The 21,857-nt window shown below is 44.0% G+C and overlaps 1 protein-coding gene across 1 annotated transcript in view; it reads left to right on the top strand.

Annotated features, from left to right (window-relative positions):
* The window catches only part of LOC111812681 (nesprin-2-like), a 51,110-nt gene extending 29,395 nt beyond the window's left edge, over window positions 1-21,715 (top strand). The window contains exons 7-16 of the mRNA XM_023701523.1: window positions 1,661-1,857; window positions 6,127-6,227; window positions 8,100-8,201; window positions 11,525-11,662; window positions 16,767-16,931; window positions 17,433-17,545; window positions 18,208-18,370; window positions 20,404-20,482; window positions 21,375-21,568; window positions 21,698-21,715. Of these exons, the coding sequence (XP_023557291.1) occupies window positions 1,661-1,857; window positions 6,127-6,227; window positions 8,100-8,201; window positions 11,525-11,662; window positions 16,767-16,931; window positions 17,433-17,545; window positions 18,208-18,370; window positions 20,404-20,482; window positions 21,375-21,568; window positions 21,698-21,715 (1,270 nt within the window). The remainder of the gene's footprint in view (window positions 1-1,660; window positions 1,858-6,126; window positions 6,228-8,099; window positions 8,202-11,524; window positions 11,663-16,766; window positions 16,932-17,432; window positions 17,546-18,207; window positions 18,371-20,403; window positions 20,483-21,374; window positions 21,569-21,697) is intronic.
* The last annotated feature ends 142 nt before the right edge of the window (window positions 21,716-21,857 follow it).

The raw sequence follows: 21,857 nt of genomic DNA, 5'->3' as shown, positions 1-21,857 counted from the left end.
GTGCCAGGCAAGCTCTCTTGGTCTGTTTTAGCTGCCCACTTTCCTGGAGGGTCTCTTACCATTTGATTCATAACATAACTCATTGAATTTCTTTTTTTTTTTTTTTTTTTTCTTTTCAAAGTTTTATTGACATTGAATTTCTTTGTTTTTATTAGATATTAAAGGAAATTATAGTTGTTGTGGAATACTTCCTGAACACTGTGGGCAGCTACACACTTACGAGATTTCCATTGATCCCATATTTAATACAGGAGTATTATTGATTGAGTGACTCAGAATCTATAGGGCCGCAGGTGAAGCCTGGCAGGCTGCATCTGGCAGTGACTTTGCGGCCCCGAGCCGGGAGGGCAGGCCCTTGCTGCTCGGGGCTGTGCACCCCGCGGGGGAGACAGGAAGCGCTATGGTGATTCCAGCTGGCAGCAGCATCAGGAATGACTGGTTGTCTGGTCAGGAGAGTTCAGGCAGAGAGAGGGCCTCTGCTCATGGAGGAGGCCGGGGAGGCCTCGCCCTGGTCCTCGGAGCTCACGCCTGAAGGCGAGGTGTTGGATGGGTCAGAGCGTGGAGAAGGAAAGTGTCTGAGAGCGAGAGTTGGGAGTGTGGTTCGAGACACTGGAGAGTGCCCAGCCTGGTGCTGGTACTGAACAGAAGGGAAGATGCAGAGGGCGATGGGTAGGCAGGCGGACCCCACGGTGCCTTGCGGGCCAGCCTTGGTGGAGCTGCCAGACAGAGCACCATTATTTTCAAGCATACAACTCAGTGGCACTTAGAGTTTCGTTGTGCTGCCGTCACTGCAGTCCATGGCCAGAACTTGCTTCATCTTGTAGAGCTGAAACTTCACACCTGTTGGAGGCTACTGCCCAGTGCTCCTCTCGGCAGCCCATTTTGCTTCCTGTCTTTGGCAGTGTGACTGCTGGAGCTACCTTGTGTGAGTGAATCAGTCAGTATTTGTCCTTTGGTCACTGGCTTGTTTCAGTCAGTGTAATGTGCAATTTGTCTGTGGTGTATCGCAGTTCACAGCATCTCCTTCCTGTTTAAGGCTGCATACTACTCCATGGTATGTGAAGACCATGTTTGTTATCAGTGCATCCATAATGACAGATGTTAAGCAGAAGGAAGACAAGATGAGCTGTGAGCTGTGACCTGTCCAGTGAGCTACAGGCCATTGGTTTGGCCTGAGCAATCACTTAATGTCCTCCAGGGTGGAAAAACAAAAACAAAAGCTGTTCCCTGTATTAAAGGATCTTAACTTATGTAGAGGTCTAACATCGGCCTTGAGCCTACAGATTTCTGGATGAAGGCATCATAATCTTCAGTCTTAAGAGCGATTATGACCTGGGTGGGGTTCCTGAAGGCCGGGATGCCGGGCTGGCCCTGGAGGGTGAATCTGCAGTTATTGGAAGTGCCCCACAGCCTGCATTCCTAACACCTACCACCCAGTACAGCTGCTGGCCGGAGCCCCCACTTGGAGGTCCGTCTTTAAACTTGATCATCGTTGAACCCGGCATTGTACTTTAATTTGTCAACAGGATTAAAATAGAAATCATTTGCTCAAATGATTTTATTTTTTCAGTCCAGTGACTTCGGTTTTAATTATATCGGCTGTAGTGGGAGGATTTTGATTATTACTTTCAGCAGTATGGGTCGTGTCCTTTTGTGACAGGCATGAGTCTGTCAGTGTGACGGATTTTAAGTCAAGCTGGAGAAATGGCCTGGCCTTTTTGGCTGTCATTCATGCCCTGCGACCGGACCTCATTGACCTGAAGAGTGTGAAGCAGAAATCCAACAAGGACAATCTGAAAGAGGCCTTTGAAATTGCGGAACGAGAGCTGAAAATCCCCAGGTTGCTGGAACCGGAAGGTAAGCAAACTTTGTTGTTTTTAAAATAGTTTTTCTTTTAAGATCAACCATGAAATGGATTTTAAAGGAGTGTCTCTATAAAAGCAAATATAACAGCCTTATGTTTTAGCCCGGGAGGGTTTCATTTAAGCTCTTCATTGAATTTCATGAAGTTCGGAATTCCTACCGATTAGTTTGCTGCAGCAATGGCAGGGTGAGGCCACAGGTAATAGGAAACAGCGATTCCTCAGGAATTGCGTGGGCCTTTGTCTTTGTGACCTTCTGTTGCTTGCATGTAGTGCTGTTCTTGACTCTTCATTCTTTTTTTAAAATTTTTAAAATCATTTGTTTGTTTGTTTATTTGGTCTCTCCACAAAGCTCAGACTCAGTGATCCTCCTGACTCAGCCTCCCTAGCGCTGGGATTATAGGCGTGTGCCACCACGCCCAGTTTCAACAGCTGGCACAACATACTGTGGGTTCTGGAGGCTGCCAGGCAGGCACTTAGACCACTGAACTATCTCCCCAGCCCTTGACTCTTATTTTTGTTCTGAATTTAGCCTGTATGCTTCTTTTGAGCCTTGAATTCAGTTCTTTCAGGGATCTCGCTTCTCCCCCTCTGCCCAGCCCAGCTGCAGCTCTAAAAGAGCAGAGCCTGGGCCTTTCCCTGGTCACCTTATATGGTTGGCCAGGGCTTGCCCTTGACTCCGCTCAGTAAGTGGTGCTGGATGGAGTGTTAGCAAAAACAAGAAAACCCCAAATATGGAATTACTTGTGTTCACAGGTTATCATCCAATTATAATCTAATTTAACTTCACAGAATTAAAGAATAGAATAATTTCTTTCTGTAAAGTACTTTGTTTTGGATGGTATTATTTTTATGTACAGTATATCCAAACAAAGCTACTGAAAAGAATAGAAGTCCCAGCTGATACAGCTCAGGGATGGAGCTTGTGCAAGGCCCTGATTTGATTCACACACATACACACACACACACACTAAAGTAGTTAGAAAGCAGCATCTGGGCTCACAATTAGGATGGACCAGTGGACCAAGAGATAAAAGAAATTCTTGTCTCAGCTTTGTAACTAGCAATGTGTAAGTGTTCACCAACCGTTTCTCCAAAAGCAGCATGAAATACACACACCATGTCTTTCGTTACACATTTTAGTGAGATAAAGAACATGTAGTCTTACACGTAATAAAATGTATGCATACTTTGTGTAAATTCCAAATAGTCCCCAAATGCCTTGTGGGTTTTTGCCCAGCCCTCGTACCTATCTGCAGGTGAGGTAGCATTGAGCTGCTGAATGAGTGTAGCTCTGATGTGAATGTCACTTGGGTTTGTTTTTTTTTTTTTAATCTTATCTATTTGTTTGGCACAGCATCTCGCTACACAGCTCAGACTCATAGTGATCCTCCTGTCTCAGCCTCCCCAGCTCAGGGATTACAAGTGTGTGTCACCACGCCCTCTTTTAGTGGTTGTCACAGTGTGCCCAGAGTTCGGAGGCTGGTGTAGCACGCGGCACCAGAGATTGAACCCCAGGTCCTGGCGCTTGCTGGTTAGGCTCTTAGGCCGCCGAGCTAGGTCCCCAGCCCACTTGATGGTTTTCTTTATGGTAATGAACACGCGGAAAGCAGAGCAGTATGTCAGAATTTCATGCGTTCTTCAGTGATGAGAATGGCTTCTTTGTTGAATCAGATACTGGAAGAATATCCCAGTCTTGCTCAGGCTGGCCTCAAACTCACCACAGTCCTCTTGCCTCGGCCTCACGAGTGCTGAGATTACAGGTGTGCACCACCATGCCTGGCTAGGATTTCTATTTATATTAACCATTTCCCCGTTTTGTCTTGTATCAGTCAGTAGAAATACAATGAATAGAAGAAACACCCAGCCACGTCAGTGACGTTTGGCGGCTCACAGTGGCCTGCCAGCCCTGGGCTCTGTGTGCCAGTGTGGGCCCAGGTCTGGCTCCGCCTGGCAGGTGTACTGCTCTGCCCACTGCCGCTCCCACTTCACCTTCTTCCCTGGCCTTTTCTTTGCCTTTCCCTCCCCTTTTTAGCTTTCATTATGTTCTTTCCTTTAGTTTTCTTTGTGCTTTCTTCTAATTGCCTGCTTCTGTTTCTGAAAATCTTGTAATGTGGCTCTCTAAATCCTGCCGTTGGTATACAGCATTTTCACCTCCCCCTTCTCCTTTTCCTTTCCTTCCTCTTTCTTCTCCCTTCTCTTGCTCTTCTTCTGCCCCCTCCTTTTCCTTCTCGTCTTGCTAGGTCAGCGATCCTCTTGCCTCAGCCTTACCAGTAGCTGTGTTGCCTTTTTTGTAGTACATGAAAATGATAAGTCAGCTAATGGAACAGAAAATGTCACAAAACATATTTCCACTGTATGAATGATTGCTGATAACCCATTAAAGATGGTTCAAATAATAGCCCGAGAATGGGAAGTACATCATTATTTAGTCAAACTAAGCCCCACAGTCATATTTGAACTAAGGGGACAATCTTGGGATTCACTTTTAAAAATTTTCCTTTTTATTGGTATGTGTTGGCAATACATAGGGATTGTGTTCCTCGTTGGCAAGTGGCACCTGCAGGTACTTAAGGCCTCTCAGTTCTTTCTCATTCCCTAACCCAGTGACTTGGTTTTGTTAAACTCGTCCATCACTGTACATTATGGTTTCATATAAGGTATCTTTAGTATATCTGCTGCTGAAGCGAGCCCATCATATAAGGTGTCTTTAAAAAGAAATATTTACTCAAGCCCGTGTCGTTATTTTATGCATCTTTCGATAGTTGTACTTTTTCCATTAAACAATAACTTATTTGTTAGGAATCTTTACTACATTTGAAACCCCATCCCCAGCCTTTCCTTGGTAGCTTTTTTAAGCTTACTGGCTTAAATTATGTATTTGTATATGGATTAAATTCACTTTCTGCCTCAGCTGCCTTAGAGACTTTCGGGGCCCAGTGAACATGTCCACTAACATATTCACAGTCTGTTGTGTTTGCTGATTGTTTAATTTTCTTTTCGTCTTTCTCCTCGAGTGCCAGTCATATCTTAGAGCACTGAGCATCTTCTTATTGAGTGAGTGAGGGAATGAACACAGGGTCCCTTAGTGTAAGAGCGTGCCACCGTATTCTGTGTAGCGCCTGCCTGTTATCCAGTTTGCTAACTTACAAATACTTACTGCGTTGAGTTTAACTGAATTAGCAAACAGAAAAGGTTTCCTTTTCATTAATTTGCATTATTTGTTTTCATAAAGTTTTTTTTATAGTTTTTTCGGGTTTTGTTTGAGACAGGGCCTTGCTAGGTCGTACATGATTTGTTTTGGCACTATATAAAGAGACATAAAATTTCGTGGTTTGGCGGTGACACGTTGTGTCCGTTTTGTGATTTTGTGATCCACTCTGTTTATATCCCTAGAGCTTCTGAACTTAAAATTTTTAAATTCTTGGGCCAGGTGTGGCAGTGCACGCCTGTCATCCTAGCACTTGATAGGCTGAGGGAGGAGGCTTGCTGTGAGTTCTAGACCCGCCTGGGCTACAAAGTGAGTTCAGGCCAGCCTGAGCTGCATTGAGAGACCCTGTCTCAAAAGACTAAATAATTAAGTTCTTTTTAGCTCTGTGAAATTCTGCACTTTTCAGACTTATTCCATGATAGACCCCTTGAGTGCAGCACAGAGCTTGGCCCTCAGAAGGTGCTCAGCAAGTTTGTGTCATAATGAATGACTGGACTGTTGGGTGTCCCCAGCCAGCCTCCCGTTTAACGTGTTCTTTTTTTTTTCTTTTTTTTTGGTGGAACTGGGGATTGAACGCAGGCCCTTGCGCTTGCCAGGGAAGCGCTTATTCCACTGAGCCATCTCCCCGGCCCCTAACGGGTTCTTTTGGAAGTGCTTTATAGCACGATGCTAGACCGTTGTCCTGTGGCTGTAGCCCTGCATTCCCAGAGGAATTTCTGCCTTGTGTCCCCAGGAGGGGGAATGGTGTGATTTTTCTTGGAACTCTCTGACCACTGTGTCCTCCGCCGTACAACAGCCACAGGACACTTTAGCACAAGGACACTGAGGCCTTGCCTGTGTCTCGCCAGGGCTCCGCCCAGATCTCTGCCTCTCTAGATACGAGCTGCTGGCCCCTGACCTGGGTCAGCAGTGCTGAGTCCGCGGCGATGCCGGCCTTGTCAGGTACTTCCAAGAGCTGGTCAGTCCGGTGGCCTAGGCCGTGACACAGTTCTCTCCGTGCTAAATATAGGCGATCACATGCCCAGCTCGCTGATGGCACGGTATCTCTTGCAGATGTGGACGTTGTTAATCCTGATGAGAAGTCAATCATGACGTACGTGGCGCAGTTCCTGCAGTATTCCAAGAATGTACCTGTGATTCGAGGCCGGACTCAGGTGTGTCTTTGTCACTGCAAATGAAACTCCTTTTTGTTGTTTACAACTGTTGGCTTAATTTTTTCAAGTGAATTATAAATGCACATAGAACTTACATGTACTTCTTGTTGGGTTTTGACAAATGTATATACTCGTAAATATGAAATACTTTTATTACCCTCAGTGGTAATACCCTCCTTTTTGCCTCTTTGCTGCCCCAGCTCCTCATCCCAAATTAAATTAAGGTGGATCTTAAACAATGGCAGAGCTATCAATTTTTTTTATCTATCTATTTTTTTTAATCTATCTATCTATTGTATTTTGTAGTCTGTCAAGATAAAATTTGCATATCATAAAATTCAACTTTTTTTTCGTTTTTTTGAGAAAGGGTCTCACTATGAAGTTCATGCTTGCCTTGAGCTCACTGTGCAGCCCAGGCTGGTCTTGAACTCATAATGATCCTCCTGCCTCAGCCTCCTGAGTACTGGGATTACAGGCGGGCGCCACCACCCCTGGCATAATTCAACTATTCAAAGTGTATGACTCAGTGGATTTTAGTGCGTGTCCATAGACTTTTGGCTGTGGCCATCTGACTTTAGCATGTTTCCATTTTGCTTGTTTTTTAGCGTCATGTAAATGGAACTGTGTAGTTCACATAAATAGAAGCATTGTGTTCTGCTCCTGGTCTCCGCCTATTGAGTTACTGTGAAATTCCTACGTGATTCTTCAGTCTTTTCCTTTTCCTTTCGATTTGCTACATAAAATATGGGTAGAAATGTTCACCCAGAAAAAAATTCACCAAACTCCTGAGCAGAATCCTTACTCTGCTTTTATGAAGAGAAATAAGTGTTGTGACTTGGTAACCTCTTCATGATTATTACTTTAGCATTAAAACTGCCTCCTCAAACATGTTTACCTAAATTTTATTTGACAAGCTGGGCCTAGTTTTGCAGCGGTGACGGTGGAGGTGGGAAGCCAGACTGAAGTCAAGACCCAGGGCTATCCGTCAGCTCACTTTTTTCTGGGCTGCTGTGGAGCAGCCCTTTTCTAATTAATTTTCATATTAAATATAAAAGCAAAAATTCAACTGTCCATGAAATTGGATATAAAGATACTAGAAATGCTCTTGGCTTGCTGGAGGAAATGAAAGGCGAATGTTGGTAAAAAAGAATGGACTAAGATATAACTTCCGCCTTATCTGTTAGTAGTAAAATCTGCTCCTAAACATAAGCTTCCTCCTAAGCAAGGAGCTAAGCAGAAGTCACTGGAAAAGACTGCATGAAGGCATGAACAGTCTAAACTGTCAGGGGAGTTTTTGTTTTTTGGGGGGGCCAGAGTTTCACTTTGTAGCCCAGGCTGGTCTGGAACTCCCAGTGATCCTCCTGCCTCAGCCTCCCGAGTGCTGGGATTACAGTTATATCCCACCTCTCCTGGTGGGAGTACTATTTTAGGACCTTTAAAATGTTTGAGATTTATTTTTTTTTTAAGTCACTATTCTTTAGAGAGTGAACATCTTCCATATAGATTTATTGGGACGCACTCTTTCAAAATTGCCTGTTATAGAGCAGTGATTTGGAATAATATTCTCCAAAATCGAAGAATAATAGAAATGAATAGGCAGGAAAAAAGGGGACGTTGCTCCTCCTTACTCCTTTTTAAAGCACGTTATGATGTTCAGATGCTGGTTTCAATCTATTTTAAAATTTAAGGTGTTATATATGAATAAGAAAAATTACTCCTTAGCGTATAGCGAATCATCAGCGTATGCTGGTGATGTTATTTCACAGAAATTTCAAGTATTGTTAAAATTGTAAAAAAAAATTGTATTGTTAAAAAAAATCCTCATATAATCATAAGTGTATGTGTGTATGTGTGCAATTGTGTGAATTACAGGGCAAGATGGAAGACGCAATGGCCTGGCTCGCCCTGCAAGAGAAAACGCTCCAGCAGGTGCAAAAGGACACAGAAAACCAGAGCTACTTTAATAAGTGTCAAGTGAGTGTGCTGTTGGACCCCTGTTGTTTATTCGTTCAGGAAAGAATGGAGAATGAATCTTTGGAAAATTCTTTTGTGGTTAAATATTGAAACGTTAAGTCAACCCCAAGCTTTAGGGCTGAATTCTAGGACCGTGTTCCGTGTGTTCATGCACATTGAGCTCACAGGTAATCTGGTTACAATGCGTGTTTGGGCCCAGAAGTTCTGCAGCAGGGCCTGCGACTGCATTTGGACAGGGATGTAGGGGAGGTCGGTCTCCTGCGCTTTGCAGTACTCGAGGAGAGAGATGCACAGCAGGCACTGGCGGCCTGCAGCGCAGAAGGCCCGAGACCGATTTTGTAAATAGAATGATGCAGAACTAGAGCTGCGCTTGTTTAAGTCCGGTCACTGTACACCCCGATTTGGGTACAGCCCATCAGCCTGGGACATTTACCTTATCCCTCACATTAAAAGCTCTCCAGCTCCTGGTTTGTAGCAGAGCACACACAAACATCTAGCAGCAGGAAAGGAAAAATCAGGAAGTCAGCCAGAGACAACCCAGAATTTCAGGGCCAGGCCTCAGCCAAGAGGAAGTATCACTACGTGTGGACCATCTGCTGTGTCCCGGGCCCATGCCAAGGGGCATTTTATAGGTTGCTACGTCTTGCTGAGCTTGGTATTATTATTTTGGGTATATAGATGAGGGCAGTAAGGGTTATCAAAGGCTCCTCAGCCACTAGTAGGCCTAGGGGAAGTGATTGAAGGTCAGGCTTTCAGCTCCTGGCACCTTTGGCGATCTCCTGCTTTGCTGGGGTAAGTGGTTGTGAGTGCAGGCTTCTCAGCTCCAGTCCTTTGGGCTTGTTGTCTGCACTCCTTGTACCTTTCTTCCTCCTCTGTCCTGAATGAGGTGGAAGTACCGTCATGCTGTCCACTTCTAGGCCTCTTCTCTCACTGCTGGGACAAATACCCAATACCAGAAAGAAGGAAGGAAAGGTTTATTTAGCTCACAGTCAGTGGAGGCTTCAGTCCATGCTCAGCTGGCTCCAAGGCAGAGCGGCACATGCAGAGGGCAGCAGCTCATGGCAGCGGCAAGGAGCAAGAGCAAAGGGAGGGCAGCAGCTCCTCGCCTCTCTGCCCTCCTTCCGCTGTAATGCCCATTGCACACCCCAGGGCCAGGGGGGAGCACCCACCCCTGCAGTCCCAGCGCTGGGTCAAGAATCAATCACAGGGGGCCTGCCCCTTAGCTCAGCTCTTTAAGTGGCTGCTTCAACAAAGTAGTCAGGCTCAGGTTGCTGTGGTTCAAACCCCTCAACTCAAGCCAGCCAAACCTGCCCTGAAGGCATTCGGAGCAAAACAAAAACAAAAACAAAAACAATCACAAACTCCAGAAGCCACCCCACGACTGCATGAGACTTTGGGAGGACAGCCAGACACGAACCCCTAACACCTCTGTGCCGTTTTTTTTCCTTCTGTCCTCTCCCCCCTCCCCCCTTCCCCTCCCCTTTTCCCCTCTCCCTCTCCCCTCCCCCTTACTCTTTTCCCTCTCTCCCTTCTCCCCCTCCCCTCTCTCCGCTCTCCTCTCTGCAGTTCATTCATTTGTTTGTTTTTATGCTGAGGTATGAAGCCATGGCCTCACGCATATGCTCAGCCAGTGCTGTATTACCTGCCTCCCCAGCTTTTATAGTTTATTTTTATGTAGAGACTTGCTAAGTTGCGCGGGCTGAGTGGATTTGTCGTCCTCCTGCCTCAGCCTCCCAGATAACTGGGATTACAGGCTGCCTCTTAAGTGAGGGAGGTGGAAGAGTCTAGCCTTTCCACCTCTGAAGTTTGGTGTATTGTGTGACTTGTGGGCCTGACCATTCTTTCTGGTTTGGAGCCATTGAAGGAAGAAGATGTTGGGTATTCTTGTCTTTTGGTCTGAGCAGGGCAGGATTCTTGCTTTTCTTCCTGCTCTGGTCTGAGAGTCTTTTTTATTGAGAAGATGCTCAGTGCAAGTGGGAAAGCCTTATTCTCAGATACATGTACAATTTAGTGAAGTTATATATAGTAGATTCATGTTACTTAAAAGGTTTTATGTAGTCAGTATCAAAAGGAGAGAAAGCAAACTACAGTAGCCCCTCACTATCTCCTGATTTGACTTTTGTGGACTCAACTATTTCATGGGTTTTCAAAAAAATTAATCTAAGTTATTTATTGTGGATTTTTTCACTGTATCATGGGATTTTGCAGTGCCATACAGTATACATATGTTGTTAAAATTATGTGGGTTTACAAGTTTAGAAAATGATTAAGAACATTAGAAATGTTTTTAAATGTGTGGGAGAGTTTTATGAGAGTGTGGGAAGGGTTGATAAAGCCTTAAATATATATAAATAAATAAATATAATGTCGCTACTTTGCTGATTTTCACTTATCACGCGGGTCTGGACTGTAATCTCCACGTTGAGGGACTGCTGCAGTTGTCTCTAGTTTTGCATTTTGTCGTTCTTTTTGGAGACAAGGTCTCATGCTGCTCAGGTGGTTTCGAGCTTATCGACAAATAAATGCTCCTCCTGCCTCAGCCCTCCAAACAGTTGTGACTCTTAAGAATATTTCACTGTGCCCAGCTTACATAAAATTGAAGTATAACTACTGACAATAGTTGTAAGTTAAGTAATACTTTGGGAACTGATAAATTCTAAATACTAATATTTCACACAAATACGAACCAAGAAAAGCTCTATTAATTAATTTTTTTCCTTCTCTTTTTGAGGTAGGGTCTTGCTATGCAGAGCTGGCTTTGAGCTCACTTGGTAGTCAAGCCTGGTCTCGAACTAGCAAGGATCCTCCTGCCTCGGCCACCTGAGTGCCTACAGGCGTGCGCCACCACACCTGTCTTCTGTTAAATCTTTGAGGGCAGGAAGAAAGTGGTGTTTAGCATGGAAAGAATCAGGAAGGCGGGCTCAGGCTGGACCCATGAGAAGCTCCATGTGTCACTGCGCACGTTTGCTGGGACGCACTTCTCATGTCTGCATAGCTATTGTGTGTGAGCACCTTTCGGGGAAGACAGACCCACCCAGGGCTGTGATCTGCTCTCTAGAGCTGGGTGGCTGTGCCGCTCCATTCCAGTAAACACCCAGCCGGACCGACAGAGGTCACAGGCTGAGATGAGTGTCACCCAGATTATTAAGGTGCACTGCAAAAAGAAACCAGACCAGAGACAGAATGCTGGATTCAGGGGTTTTACCTTGATCTAAATTAAAGAAGAAAAGCAAGCAATTTTGAGCTATAGACTTAAAAATAGCAGATTATGCTTTGAAAATGGAACGAGTATTCTAATGGTTCAAACATTCTTCTACTTGTAGAGCCTGCTGTCCTTTATGGAGTCATTCAATGAAGAAAAAAAATCTTTCATGGACATCCTGTCCCTAAAGGGAAATGTGCAAGAGCCCAGTGAAGATCAGAGACAGCTGAGAGAGGGCTGGGACCGCCTCAACCACCAGGTGACCCTTGCACGGGGTGGACTTTCTCCGAGGGCAGCTTGGGTGTGTTGTTGAAGACTTTACAGACTTCCGGAAGAGTTCTGTGAAAGATGGGCCAGGTGCTCTGGCCGGAAATGGGATAGTGTGCGTACATTTTCCCATGGTATCGTTGAGATGGTTGTTGGATATACTGATTTTTGTCTAGTTGTTTGTTTTCTTTTTGTTGTTGTTTTACTGGGGATTGAACCCAGGGCCTTCACACTGATCAATCCCCAGGGTGGGCTCAAATTGGTGCTCCTCCTGGCTCAGCCTCCCCGAGTGCTGGGATTGTGGGCGTGCGCGGCTGTGCCCAGTGGTCTGTTCACTTTCTGACTCTGCTTTTTCATGCCCCACTTGTGTGTTTGCTCTAGGGCTTACAATACGTGCTCCAGACTTTTAGGTCTGTGAGAGCTGTACAGTTTCTTACTGTATAATTTCTTTTGACACATAAAGATCTTAAAGGTCTTACAATTGAACTGATTTACTTATCTCTTATACTTTATACAAGTTATGTTATATGTAAATATATGTCATACATATTTACATATGGCACTAAGCATGTACATATAAATTCCTAAGATCTTGGTATAATTTTTTCACTCTAATCTCATATATATATATATATATATATCCATCCATCCTTCAGTACCAGGAATTGAACTAAGGACCTTACACTTACTAGGCAAGTACTGTGCCCCTGAGCTATATCCCAGGTCTCAGCTATATATTTTAAGGTGCCTCAGTAGGACAGTATGTGGCGCATCAGTCTCATACACAGCCATGTATTTCCAAGAATTTGAGAGGCAAAATTTGGAGTTTTCATATTTCTCTAGGCATTTACCATTCGTACTTCTTCCTATAGATTTTAGTTTCTATTGAGCCACTGCCGCTGCCTAAAGACTTACTGTTGTAAACACTAACGACTTTGCTTAGTTTTCTTTGATCTCTAAATGTCTGTATTATGCCTTCGCTTTTAAAAAACAACTTTATTGAGGTATAATCTACTTATAACATTTTAAGTGGATAATGAAATTGCTTTTGTAGGGCCGGGGAGATAGCTCAGTGATATAAGCGCCTGCCTGGCAAGCGCAAGGTCCTGAGTTCAATCCCTGGCACCAAAAAGAAAAAGAATTTTTGTAATGAATTTATAAAGTTCATTGAAGGTGAGTTCACTCCAGAGTTCATTTATTTTAGAGAAACTACAAGAGACCGTGGAGACCCAGGAAGCCACAGCTCCTCACGCTGGCCCTGCGTAGAAGTTTGGCTATCAGGAGGGACAGTTTGTTCTTAGGGTTCTGAGTGTGTGAAGTCCTCGTCCAGTAGCTTAGTGGAACTGCCTTTGAGGAGAACCAGCTCCTGGGAGCGAGCACGGCTCCTGCAGCCCTCAGCCGTGTGCCGGCGGCTCTGCATAGCCAGCACCTGCCCGCCACTGTGCAGCGCCTGGCCCTCACACGGACAGAAACTGCCTGCGCCAGGTCCTTCCAGGTCAGAGTGAGAAAGAAGACCATAGCTGTGCTGTTTACACTGCTCCAGGGCATCGAGACCTGGCTTAATTTGGGGGAATACAATTTGGAAAAATTACATTAATAATGAGCAAAACCGCACCAAGAATTGCTTTGCACGACTAACTTCTACAAGTTGATAATATCTTGGAAATCTGAACCTTCCTTAGGCAGATGGCAGCTCATTCGCTTGGCGTGGCCAAGTGGGACGTGCCGATTTTCAAGTTGTCAGGTGTGTAAGTGTTAACACCACCTAGATAGCTTCTGGTTCAATAGCTTGAGAACTGTCTCGGTTACTTTTCTCTCATTGCTGGGACAAAATACCTGGCACCCAAAATGAAGGAAGGAAAGGTTTACTTATCCCACAGTTCATGGTGGTTTCAGTCCATACTCAGCTGGCTCAGAGGCAGAGCAGTACAGGGCAGAGGGCAGCAAAGAGCAAAGGGAGGAGTAGCGGCAACAAAAATGGCTACAGAGGCCAAGTCTGTCTCCCTTTGCTGCACCCAGGCTGTCCGCCCCAGGCCAGGTGTAGCGCTCACAGCCATAATCCCAGCACTGGATCAGGAATTAGACTCCAGAAGCCACCCCATGACTGCACGAGGCTTTGTGGGGACAACTAGACAAAAACCACAACAAGAACACAGGTATCTTAAACCACTGGAAGCATCTTAGGAAGTGGTTTCATTTTAAGATTGCTGTGGAAGAGAGCAACATTATCTGGTTTTGATCCGCTAAGATCTTATATAAATTTTTAGCCAAATTCCAAGCTGATTGAGAGTGGAAGTGTGGAGCCCTCTTTCTGCTTCAGATGAGAAAGGAGAGAAGCGAGAGGCAGGCGTTGTGTTCGTTATCCCTTTGTGTTTGCTGCATCAGTAGCAAACAGAAACACAGGTTTGGTTTTATTCGAAACAAATGTCTCACATGACTTTCTCCGAGTTGTGTGAATGATTATCGTTGAACTAAGAGTTTTTGTTCAAAGCTTCTTTTTAACCCACCTAAGAACTTATCAGTTTTATGGCTTTCTATTTTTTTGGCAAGGATGCAGACAGTAAGATATGACGAAGCAGGCACTGGGCACGCAGCAGAGCGGTGCGACCCCTGCCTGGCGCGGGTGGGCCTCGGCTTCCCGTCCGGCATCGCAGAAGAGAAGGGACGAAGAGCTCATGCCAACTTGCTTCTGTTACAAATTTGTAGTAATGAAAGCCTTATTGCCAGAGTCCTGAGGGCGGGTAGCTAATGATTTGCAGCTGTAGGATTGTTCTTCCAGGAAGCCTTCGCAGAGCATGAACTCACAAGGCAAAGAAAAAGACAAAACACAATGCGAAAACTATAGTATTTAATGCTTCTGCTAGGTAAATACTTGCATTTGACAGCCTTATGCGAGTGTGATTTTTTTCTTCATTTTTTTTGCGGTTCTGGGTTGAACCTCAGGGCCTTGCTCGTGCCAGGCAGGCACTCTGCTGTGGAGCTGCTTCCTTGCCCAGCTCCTGTCCCGATACTCTGTACCTGAAGGAGTAGCTGGTTCAGGTTTTTTTTTTTTTTCCTTAATTTTATTGAGAAACAAATAGCAATGAGACAGTTTTTTTTTTTTTTTTTTTTTTTTTTTTTTTTTTTTTTTTTAAAAAAAAAAAAAAAAAAAAAATTTTTTTTTTTTTTTTTTTTTTTTTTTTTAATGTATTTAGTACAGGTTCTATAGGGTCTCCCTATACTCATAGTGATCCTACCAAGCACTGGGATTACAGGTGCGCTCCACCATGCCCAGTCTCAGTCGCCATCTCAGCATACCCCAGGGGTGGGGCTGGCACAGCCACGTGAGGGATCGAACTCCAGTCCCTGCAACTGCCTGAGCAGGTGCTTTAGTCTGCTGAGCTACTCAATTTTGCTTAGATATTCACTTTGCCTGTAGTGGATACCCAGTATTTTTGAATAAATGAGTAGTGACTCAACCCATGTCATATACAAATGTCACGTACTCTTTGCTGTAATTAAAAACTGCTTAATTCTGAGAATAGTAATGTTCATATGTTAGGTCTCCATCCCAGAAAGAGAAAGCACAGGTGCCAGACCTGTAGTTTCACCAGATCAGGTCATTGGAGTAAAACACTTGGATTGGGCTCGAAGTTCAGAGGAGTGACCTGAGGTTGAGTTAGGGGGAGCACAAGAGCGAAAGTGAGGTAGTGGCTAGCAAGTCCCGTTCTTGGTGGATTAGTGCGGAGCTCAGAAGGGAGGGGGATTTTATTATGCTTAAGAAATGCTGTCGTCATTGGCCTCCCACACCTCCCCCCAGTGCCGAGGACTCGGTGGTGCCCTTGGTCACTGGTGGCAGCTTCCTGTACCCCATGAGTAGATGACTTGTCATCTGCTCCGCACAGGGGCCTCTGTCAAGAATTCTGGCCCTCATTTCTCTGGCTGGTCTTTTGACCGAGGGAGTCAACTAAACTCTTGCACATCGTTCATGGCACAGGGGCCTGGGCAAAGTCCTGTTCTTGTTTTGATTCATTTGTTTTGTGTGCTTTGTATTTTATATTTGTACTTTCTGTTCCTTTCCATTCTTCCTCAGATAGTCACGTTGATGTATTTAGTGACTTTTTCTTTGGTGCCTCGAATTGAACTCAGGACCTTGTGCTGGCCAGGCAGGTGCTGTGCCACTGAGCTGTCTCCTTGGCTCGTGTTGATATATTTAATGTAGTCTTTCACTCACATGATTTTGCAAAATACACTTTGAATTTATTGCTTGAAGTGTGTAAAGTGAGTTACATGTTTTTTTCTTTTCTTTTTGACTGGGGATATGCAGATAAGGGATGCCAGGTCACCAGTTCTGTGTGTGGTTTGTTCTGAGCTGCAGCACAGCTGCCTGCGGTGGGTGCCATCAGCTGTCCCTGACAGTCCCTATGACAGCTTTATTTCTCAGTCTTTCACAGTTGACTCGTAAATATTTGCTCTCCAGTGAATGGTTGTGAGGGGCTCGGAAGGCAGAACATTCAGGTAGAAGGACAGTAGCCGCGCAGGCAAGGCTGCAGAGTGCGGAGAGCGCGAGCCTTGGGATTGTGCAGCTCGTGTGCACGCAGGGCGTGGCAGGAAGGCAGGGAAGGAAGAGGTGTGCCTGCAGGGGCAGTGCTGGGAAGGCCAGATTGTAGGAGATAAGGTGAAGATAGCGAATGTGAACACAGGCTCAGGGCTCTAAGGAAAACAGTCTCTGCATCTGTGTGGAAATTGAAGATACAGTGCCAGAGAATGCAAGGACGGAAAGAGTTCAAGTCATAGTCCTGGATTATTACCCTCCCTGCTTGGAGCAGTGCTTTAAATAGTTTCAGTTTCCCCCATAGAACTTACTTATGCGTTTCTCCAAACAGGTCTTTTACTGGCACCTTCTTTTCCTACCGCTTTTGAACACATCCTTGATCTGCAAGTAGCTAAATGATAGAGCTAAGAGATTCATCTGTTGATTCAGGTTGCCTTTGGTTGGCTAATGGATCCCATGTATCAGTCTTGGTTTGCAGAGAAACTTGAAAGAATGAATTGTACTGGATGCGGAGAAGTAAGCTAGGCAAGTTCTGCTGAAGGACCTCTTCCCTTGGTTGCAGATTAGCGCTTGGAAAACCAAGCTGGATGGTGCCCTGCCCCCGCCCCTGTGTGACGTCGAGGCCTGCCTGCAGGATGTGGAGGAGCTGGGGGAGGAAATCTTGACAGCTTCCCAGGATTCCTCAGACTCTGTGACTCTGATCCACGAGAAAATGACTCTCTATAAGGTTGGCAAAGCAAAGAGACAGGGAAAGCCATACTGGGTTAGGGTCTGTTCTTGAGCAAAGATTTTGCCATAGAAAGAAGAGGTATTTCCACACTCATGACCATTGTGTTCGCTGAAGCACAAAACAGTAAGAATAGAGTTGAGTAAATTCCGAAGCAACTGGAAGGTCTGCCCAAGAAAAGGCGGTGGTGGAGGGAGATTGGTTTAAAGTGAGTGAGATTGGGTTCTCCCCCAAATGGTATGAAATAATTGGGTAAGTGAGGTAGGTAGTGTTTGAGCTCTCAAAGGGAGGTGACACCAGTAAACAAAGTTAGTTTTTGAATAGTTTTTACCTTCTTTGGTCTGAGGTCTGCTTAAGAGATATTTATCTATAAAATCTTAGTTAAACATAAAGGGGATATATGAGTTTCGGGGGTAAAAAAAAAAACATTATGTGAATGAGATAAACTCAGTAATAGTGTCGGGCGGTAAACCTGGTTTATGTTGCTACGTTTCCTTTCAGAATCTGATGGATCGATTTGACTATCATTCAAATATTCTCCTGACCTTTGAAAATGAAGCTGAGGGACATTTGCCACTGGTGCCACCTACCAAACTGGAGGAAATGAGAGGACGGTTAGTAACGCTGTCGTTTCGCAGCAGGAGGCGCTTAGGTCTGAGCAGAAGCGTGACACCGCAGGAACCACGGCAGGGTAGATGTTTGGTGATTTCTGAAAGGTGTCCTCTTAAATCTTAATCAAATACTTTCATGTTTAAGGTAGTGCTATATTGTGCTAGCCTCATTTCTTGTGGAATGTAGCATGCTATGAGGTGAGCTTTGTTCTTTGGAGTTTGTTTTCTTATTTGTAGATGTACGTAGTTATAACCAGTCTGTGCATATTGCACGAGGGTATTGGACCAAATGGGTCTATCTGAAAGCATTTCACAGACAGTAGAATGCTGTCAGCAGAATGATTATTTAATTGGTGGTTGTCTACGCCATCTCGTCTCATTTCTCATAAGCAACTTAGTAGAATAAGAAGGTGTTAGCCATAATGAAAACTGTTTTATGTAAACTTTTAAATTGTAGTTCCATTGAACTGTAGAGAAGTTTTCAAGTTCAGTAAGTTCTCTTGCCCATCAGTGCTTCGCTGCAGGATTTTGCAGTAGAGGAATCATTTCTGCTCTGTTCAGTATTTCTACCTTAGAGACGGTTGTTTTCTCCCTGGTGTGTTTGTTTTAAAACAAGGGGGGAAGCGCTATCAAGTTAAATTTCTAAAACCTGCACTGTTTTTCAGACTCAACAACATTTTGGAGAAAAATTTGATTGCACTTCTAGAATTTCAGTACCATAAGTGCTCAGTTCTTGGCTTGCTAGACGAAGCAAAAGCAAAATTGGAAGTCTGGAACACCAAATGTGGGCATAAAGAGTCCGTGGAATTATCACTGGAAGACTGGCGTGTAAGCTGCTGCATTCTGTCTTAGGCTACTGTTTTCCATGTCTGGGTGCTAGGTTACCTTTTTGGGGCACAGTTTCTTATTAGCCCTTCAGATTTAGGGGTGGGTTTGGTTGGTAGCTCTTAGTAACTTCCGTGTTGCCTAAAAAAAAGCCAGTTACAGGTAGGCCAGTAGCCGGCATGGGAAAGGGGAAAGAAACATAGTTGTTTACAAAATTGAATTAGTCAGGGTAGTTAGTAGAGCAGAGACGATTTCAGTGTTTTTTCCATTATAAATTCCTCTTTTATTTGAAATTTTTGTTTCACATGTTTTTTCTGTTTCTAATTTATGGTTTCAATAATTAAGTTTGTTGGGGACATTTTGGTCTTGGCTTCTTAAGTTTTAATTGTAGGGAGAACAATACATACTCAGTTTTGTCTTGAGATACTTTTTTTTGTTTAACTCTTCCAGTTTATAGGAAAAAAATATCTCAAGGGATTTAAATGTAGGTGTACTTTCAGGGGTAAATTAAAACCGAAGCATCACAGAAATGTTATCTACAGCTGGGCCTGATCCTTCTTTCAGTTTCTCTGATTTTGGAAATAAGGACAAAAAGGGAAAATCCAGGCTTATACATTTCAATGCAAAATTGAAAAACTTCATTTCGTTTGTGTTTATGTTTTTTGGTACCAGAGATCAAACCCAGGACCTTGCATTTGCCAGGCAGGTGCTTATGCCACTGAGCTGTATCTCTGGCTCTGAAAAACTTCATTAAGAGATATTTATTTGCAATTTATAGTTTAAGCATTGTACATTCGAAAACAAGCATCACCTTCAACTAGATATAGAATTTTTTTATTATTAAACTTTTATTAGCAAATAATTTTCATACATATTGTTCACATTCATCATAGGGAATTTGTACCCATACATAATATATCTTAATTCTTTTTTTCCATTCAGCTCTCTCAATCTATTCTTCCCTGGCCTGTTTGTAAAAGATTTGTTTTCCATTCTTATTTATTTATTTATTTTATGTATCTAGTACAGTGTCTCACTGCACAGATTGGACTCAGAGTGATCCTCCTGTTTAATCCCACTGAGATTATGGGCATGTGCCACCACACCCAGTCTCAATCACCCCCTCAGTGCACTCTGGGGGTGGGGCCAGCATGGCAGTTGGGGGATCGAACCCCGAATACTTCTGTTTCTTTAACCAACTTTGAATTTTCTTTTCTTTCTTTCTTTTTTTTTTTTTTTTTCTTCTGGTATCGGAGATTGAACTCAGGACCCTGTGCTTGCCAGGCAAGCACTTATTCTACTGAGCTGTCTCCCTGGCCCCCAACTTTGAATTTTCATTTTTCTACTTAATTACAATAGTTCAGTGGCAATCAGTAAGTACAATAAATACTCATTTTGAAATAGTTCAGTATTTTCCCATAGCAGAGTTTAGTTAATGGTAGTTTATTGGACGTCCTGTGTGCAGGATGGCGTGTGGTTTTAGCATCATGTGCCTAACGAAAACCTAGTGTTTTTATTTATTTATTTATTTATTTATTTATTTATATGTGTGTGTGGGGCCAGCTCAGCCCACCAGGGGGCGGGGCTGGCTGGCATGTGGTGCTGGGGGATTGAACCGCGGCCCCTGTGCTTTGCTAAGCTTGTTCTAAGTAGGTGCTTTAGACCACTGAGCCATCTCACCAGCCCAAAAAACCTAGTGTTGATAACACATGTGGAAGAACAGATGAACAAATTGAGCATTTGTGAATACAAAATATGTAGAGTAGGAGATTCGGGACTGTTACAGTTTGCTGTACATTTCCCACAAGTGGAAAGCCGTGGTAGAACTTGCGTCTCTCCACATTAAATCTTGTCACTTTTCACTCCCATCTCCTACATCTTGCCTCTCCCCCAGGAACTGCCCTTCTTTTTTTTCTACTTGAATGCATATCATTAAAGCACTAAGGAAGGGTCGGTTGCTGAGGGCTTCATCAGTGACTGCATAGCTTGCCATATTTTTAAATGTAATAATCAATTTTTTTCCCTTTTCCTTGCAGAAATTTATTGAGGAAAAAGAGTTCCTAATTCGACTTGATACTTCTTTTCAAAGATGTGGAGAAATTTGTAAGAATTTGGGTAAAGTAATTTTTAATTTTTTTTAGTGGAATGACAACCACTGAAAAATAAGGTTTCATTCTTCTACCTTAAATTGGAATTTTTTAATTTTTAATTACGGGGTCTCACTGTGCAGCTCGGACTCATCTCCCGTCTCAGCCTCCCTGGAGCTGGGATTACAGGTGTGCAGCACCACGCCTGGTTTCTGGGCCTGTGCAGCGCTCCCAGGGTTGTGAGGCCGGCTTGGCATGCGGTACTGGGGATAAACTCAGGACCTTGTGCTTGCCAGGCAGGCGCTTGGGCTGCCGAGCTATCTCCCCAGCCCAGTTTTGGAAATTTTGTATATGCACAATTTCCTTGGAAATGTCTTGCTTGCTTGCTAATTGATGGATTGATAGACTGCAGTACTATGGATTGAACCCAGGACCTTTTCCATGCGCTGTTTCTCAGCTCTTTTTAAATGTGTTTTCTTGTTGTTCTGTTGTTTTTTTTGAGACAGGGTCCTGCTGTCCTGCTAGGTTGCCAGGTTGCTCAGGCTGGGCTTGAACTTGCCATCCTGCCTCAGCCTCCCAGAATGCTGTCATTACGGGGATGATCCAGTACACCTGTCTGTGCTTGCTTGCTTTTTTTTTTTTTTTGTCATCTTGAGACAGGATCACACTGTGCAGTTCAGGCTGGCCTTTAGCTCATTTTGTACCCCAGGCTGGTGTCAGACTTTGAACAATCCTCCTGCCTCAGCCTCCAGAGTGCTGGGATTACAAGCATGAGCCAGCATGCCAGCTACTTTCACTTTTAATACCATCAGAAAATATGTTTTGTTTCCTGCTACCCAGTAATATGCAAATGCTTTTAAATAGTATTATTAAGAAAAAGGTTCTGGTGAGATTACTTTCCTGTTTTGCTAATACCGCAGCTGGCAAATGTGAAGCGATTAATGATCAATACATGATTATGGAACAGAATGTTTGTATGTACAAAAATAATATCGAGAATGTGCAGTCAACTCTGCAGAAGGTCCTGGCATGCTGGGCTACTTACACGGAAAACCTTCGCTCACTGAAGGCTTGTTTTGAGGACACAAAGAAGGACACAAAGAAGGTGACAGAGGTATTTTCAGCCTGCTGGCACTGTTTCACGTTGCCTTTTTTATTTTGTTTTGTTTGGGGACTCTAATTTTCATTCCAAAGGTGAGAAGCCAGAAAAGGGGTAAACACATCTTTTGGAAAATTCTCCCAGGTCTTGGAAGGAGTTTAGCCTTTTAATATAATTGCCAGAAAGACACTTTCTCTTTGGCTTCAAATGGTTCTTCTGTCTTGGAAGGGCCTCCATCGTTTAAGCAACAGAAGCCTGAGGAAAATCGCACTCTCTGGCTTGCACTTTGTAGGCTGCTGGGAGG

This window comes from Octodon degus, unplaced genomic scaffold (assembly GCF_000260255.1).
Source record: "Octodon degus isolate 3935 unplaced genomic scaffold, OctDeg1.0 scaffold00007, whole genome shotgun sequence".
Classification (NCBI taxonomy): domain Eukaryota; kingdom Metazoa; phylum Chordata; class Mammalia; order Rodentia; family Octodontidae; genus Octodon; species Octodon degus.
This window is presented reverse-complemented; position numbering and strand designations above follow the sequence as displayed.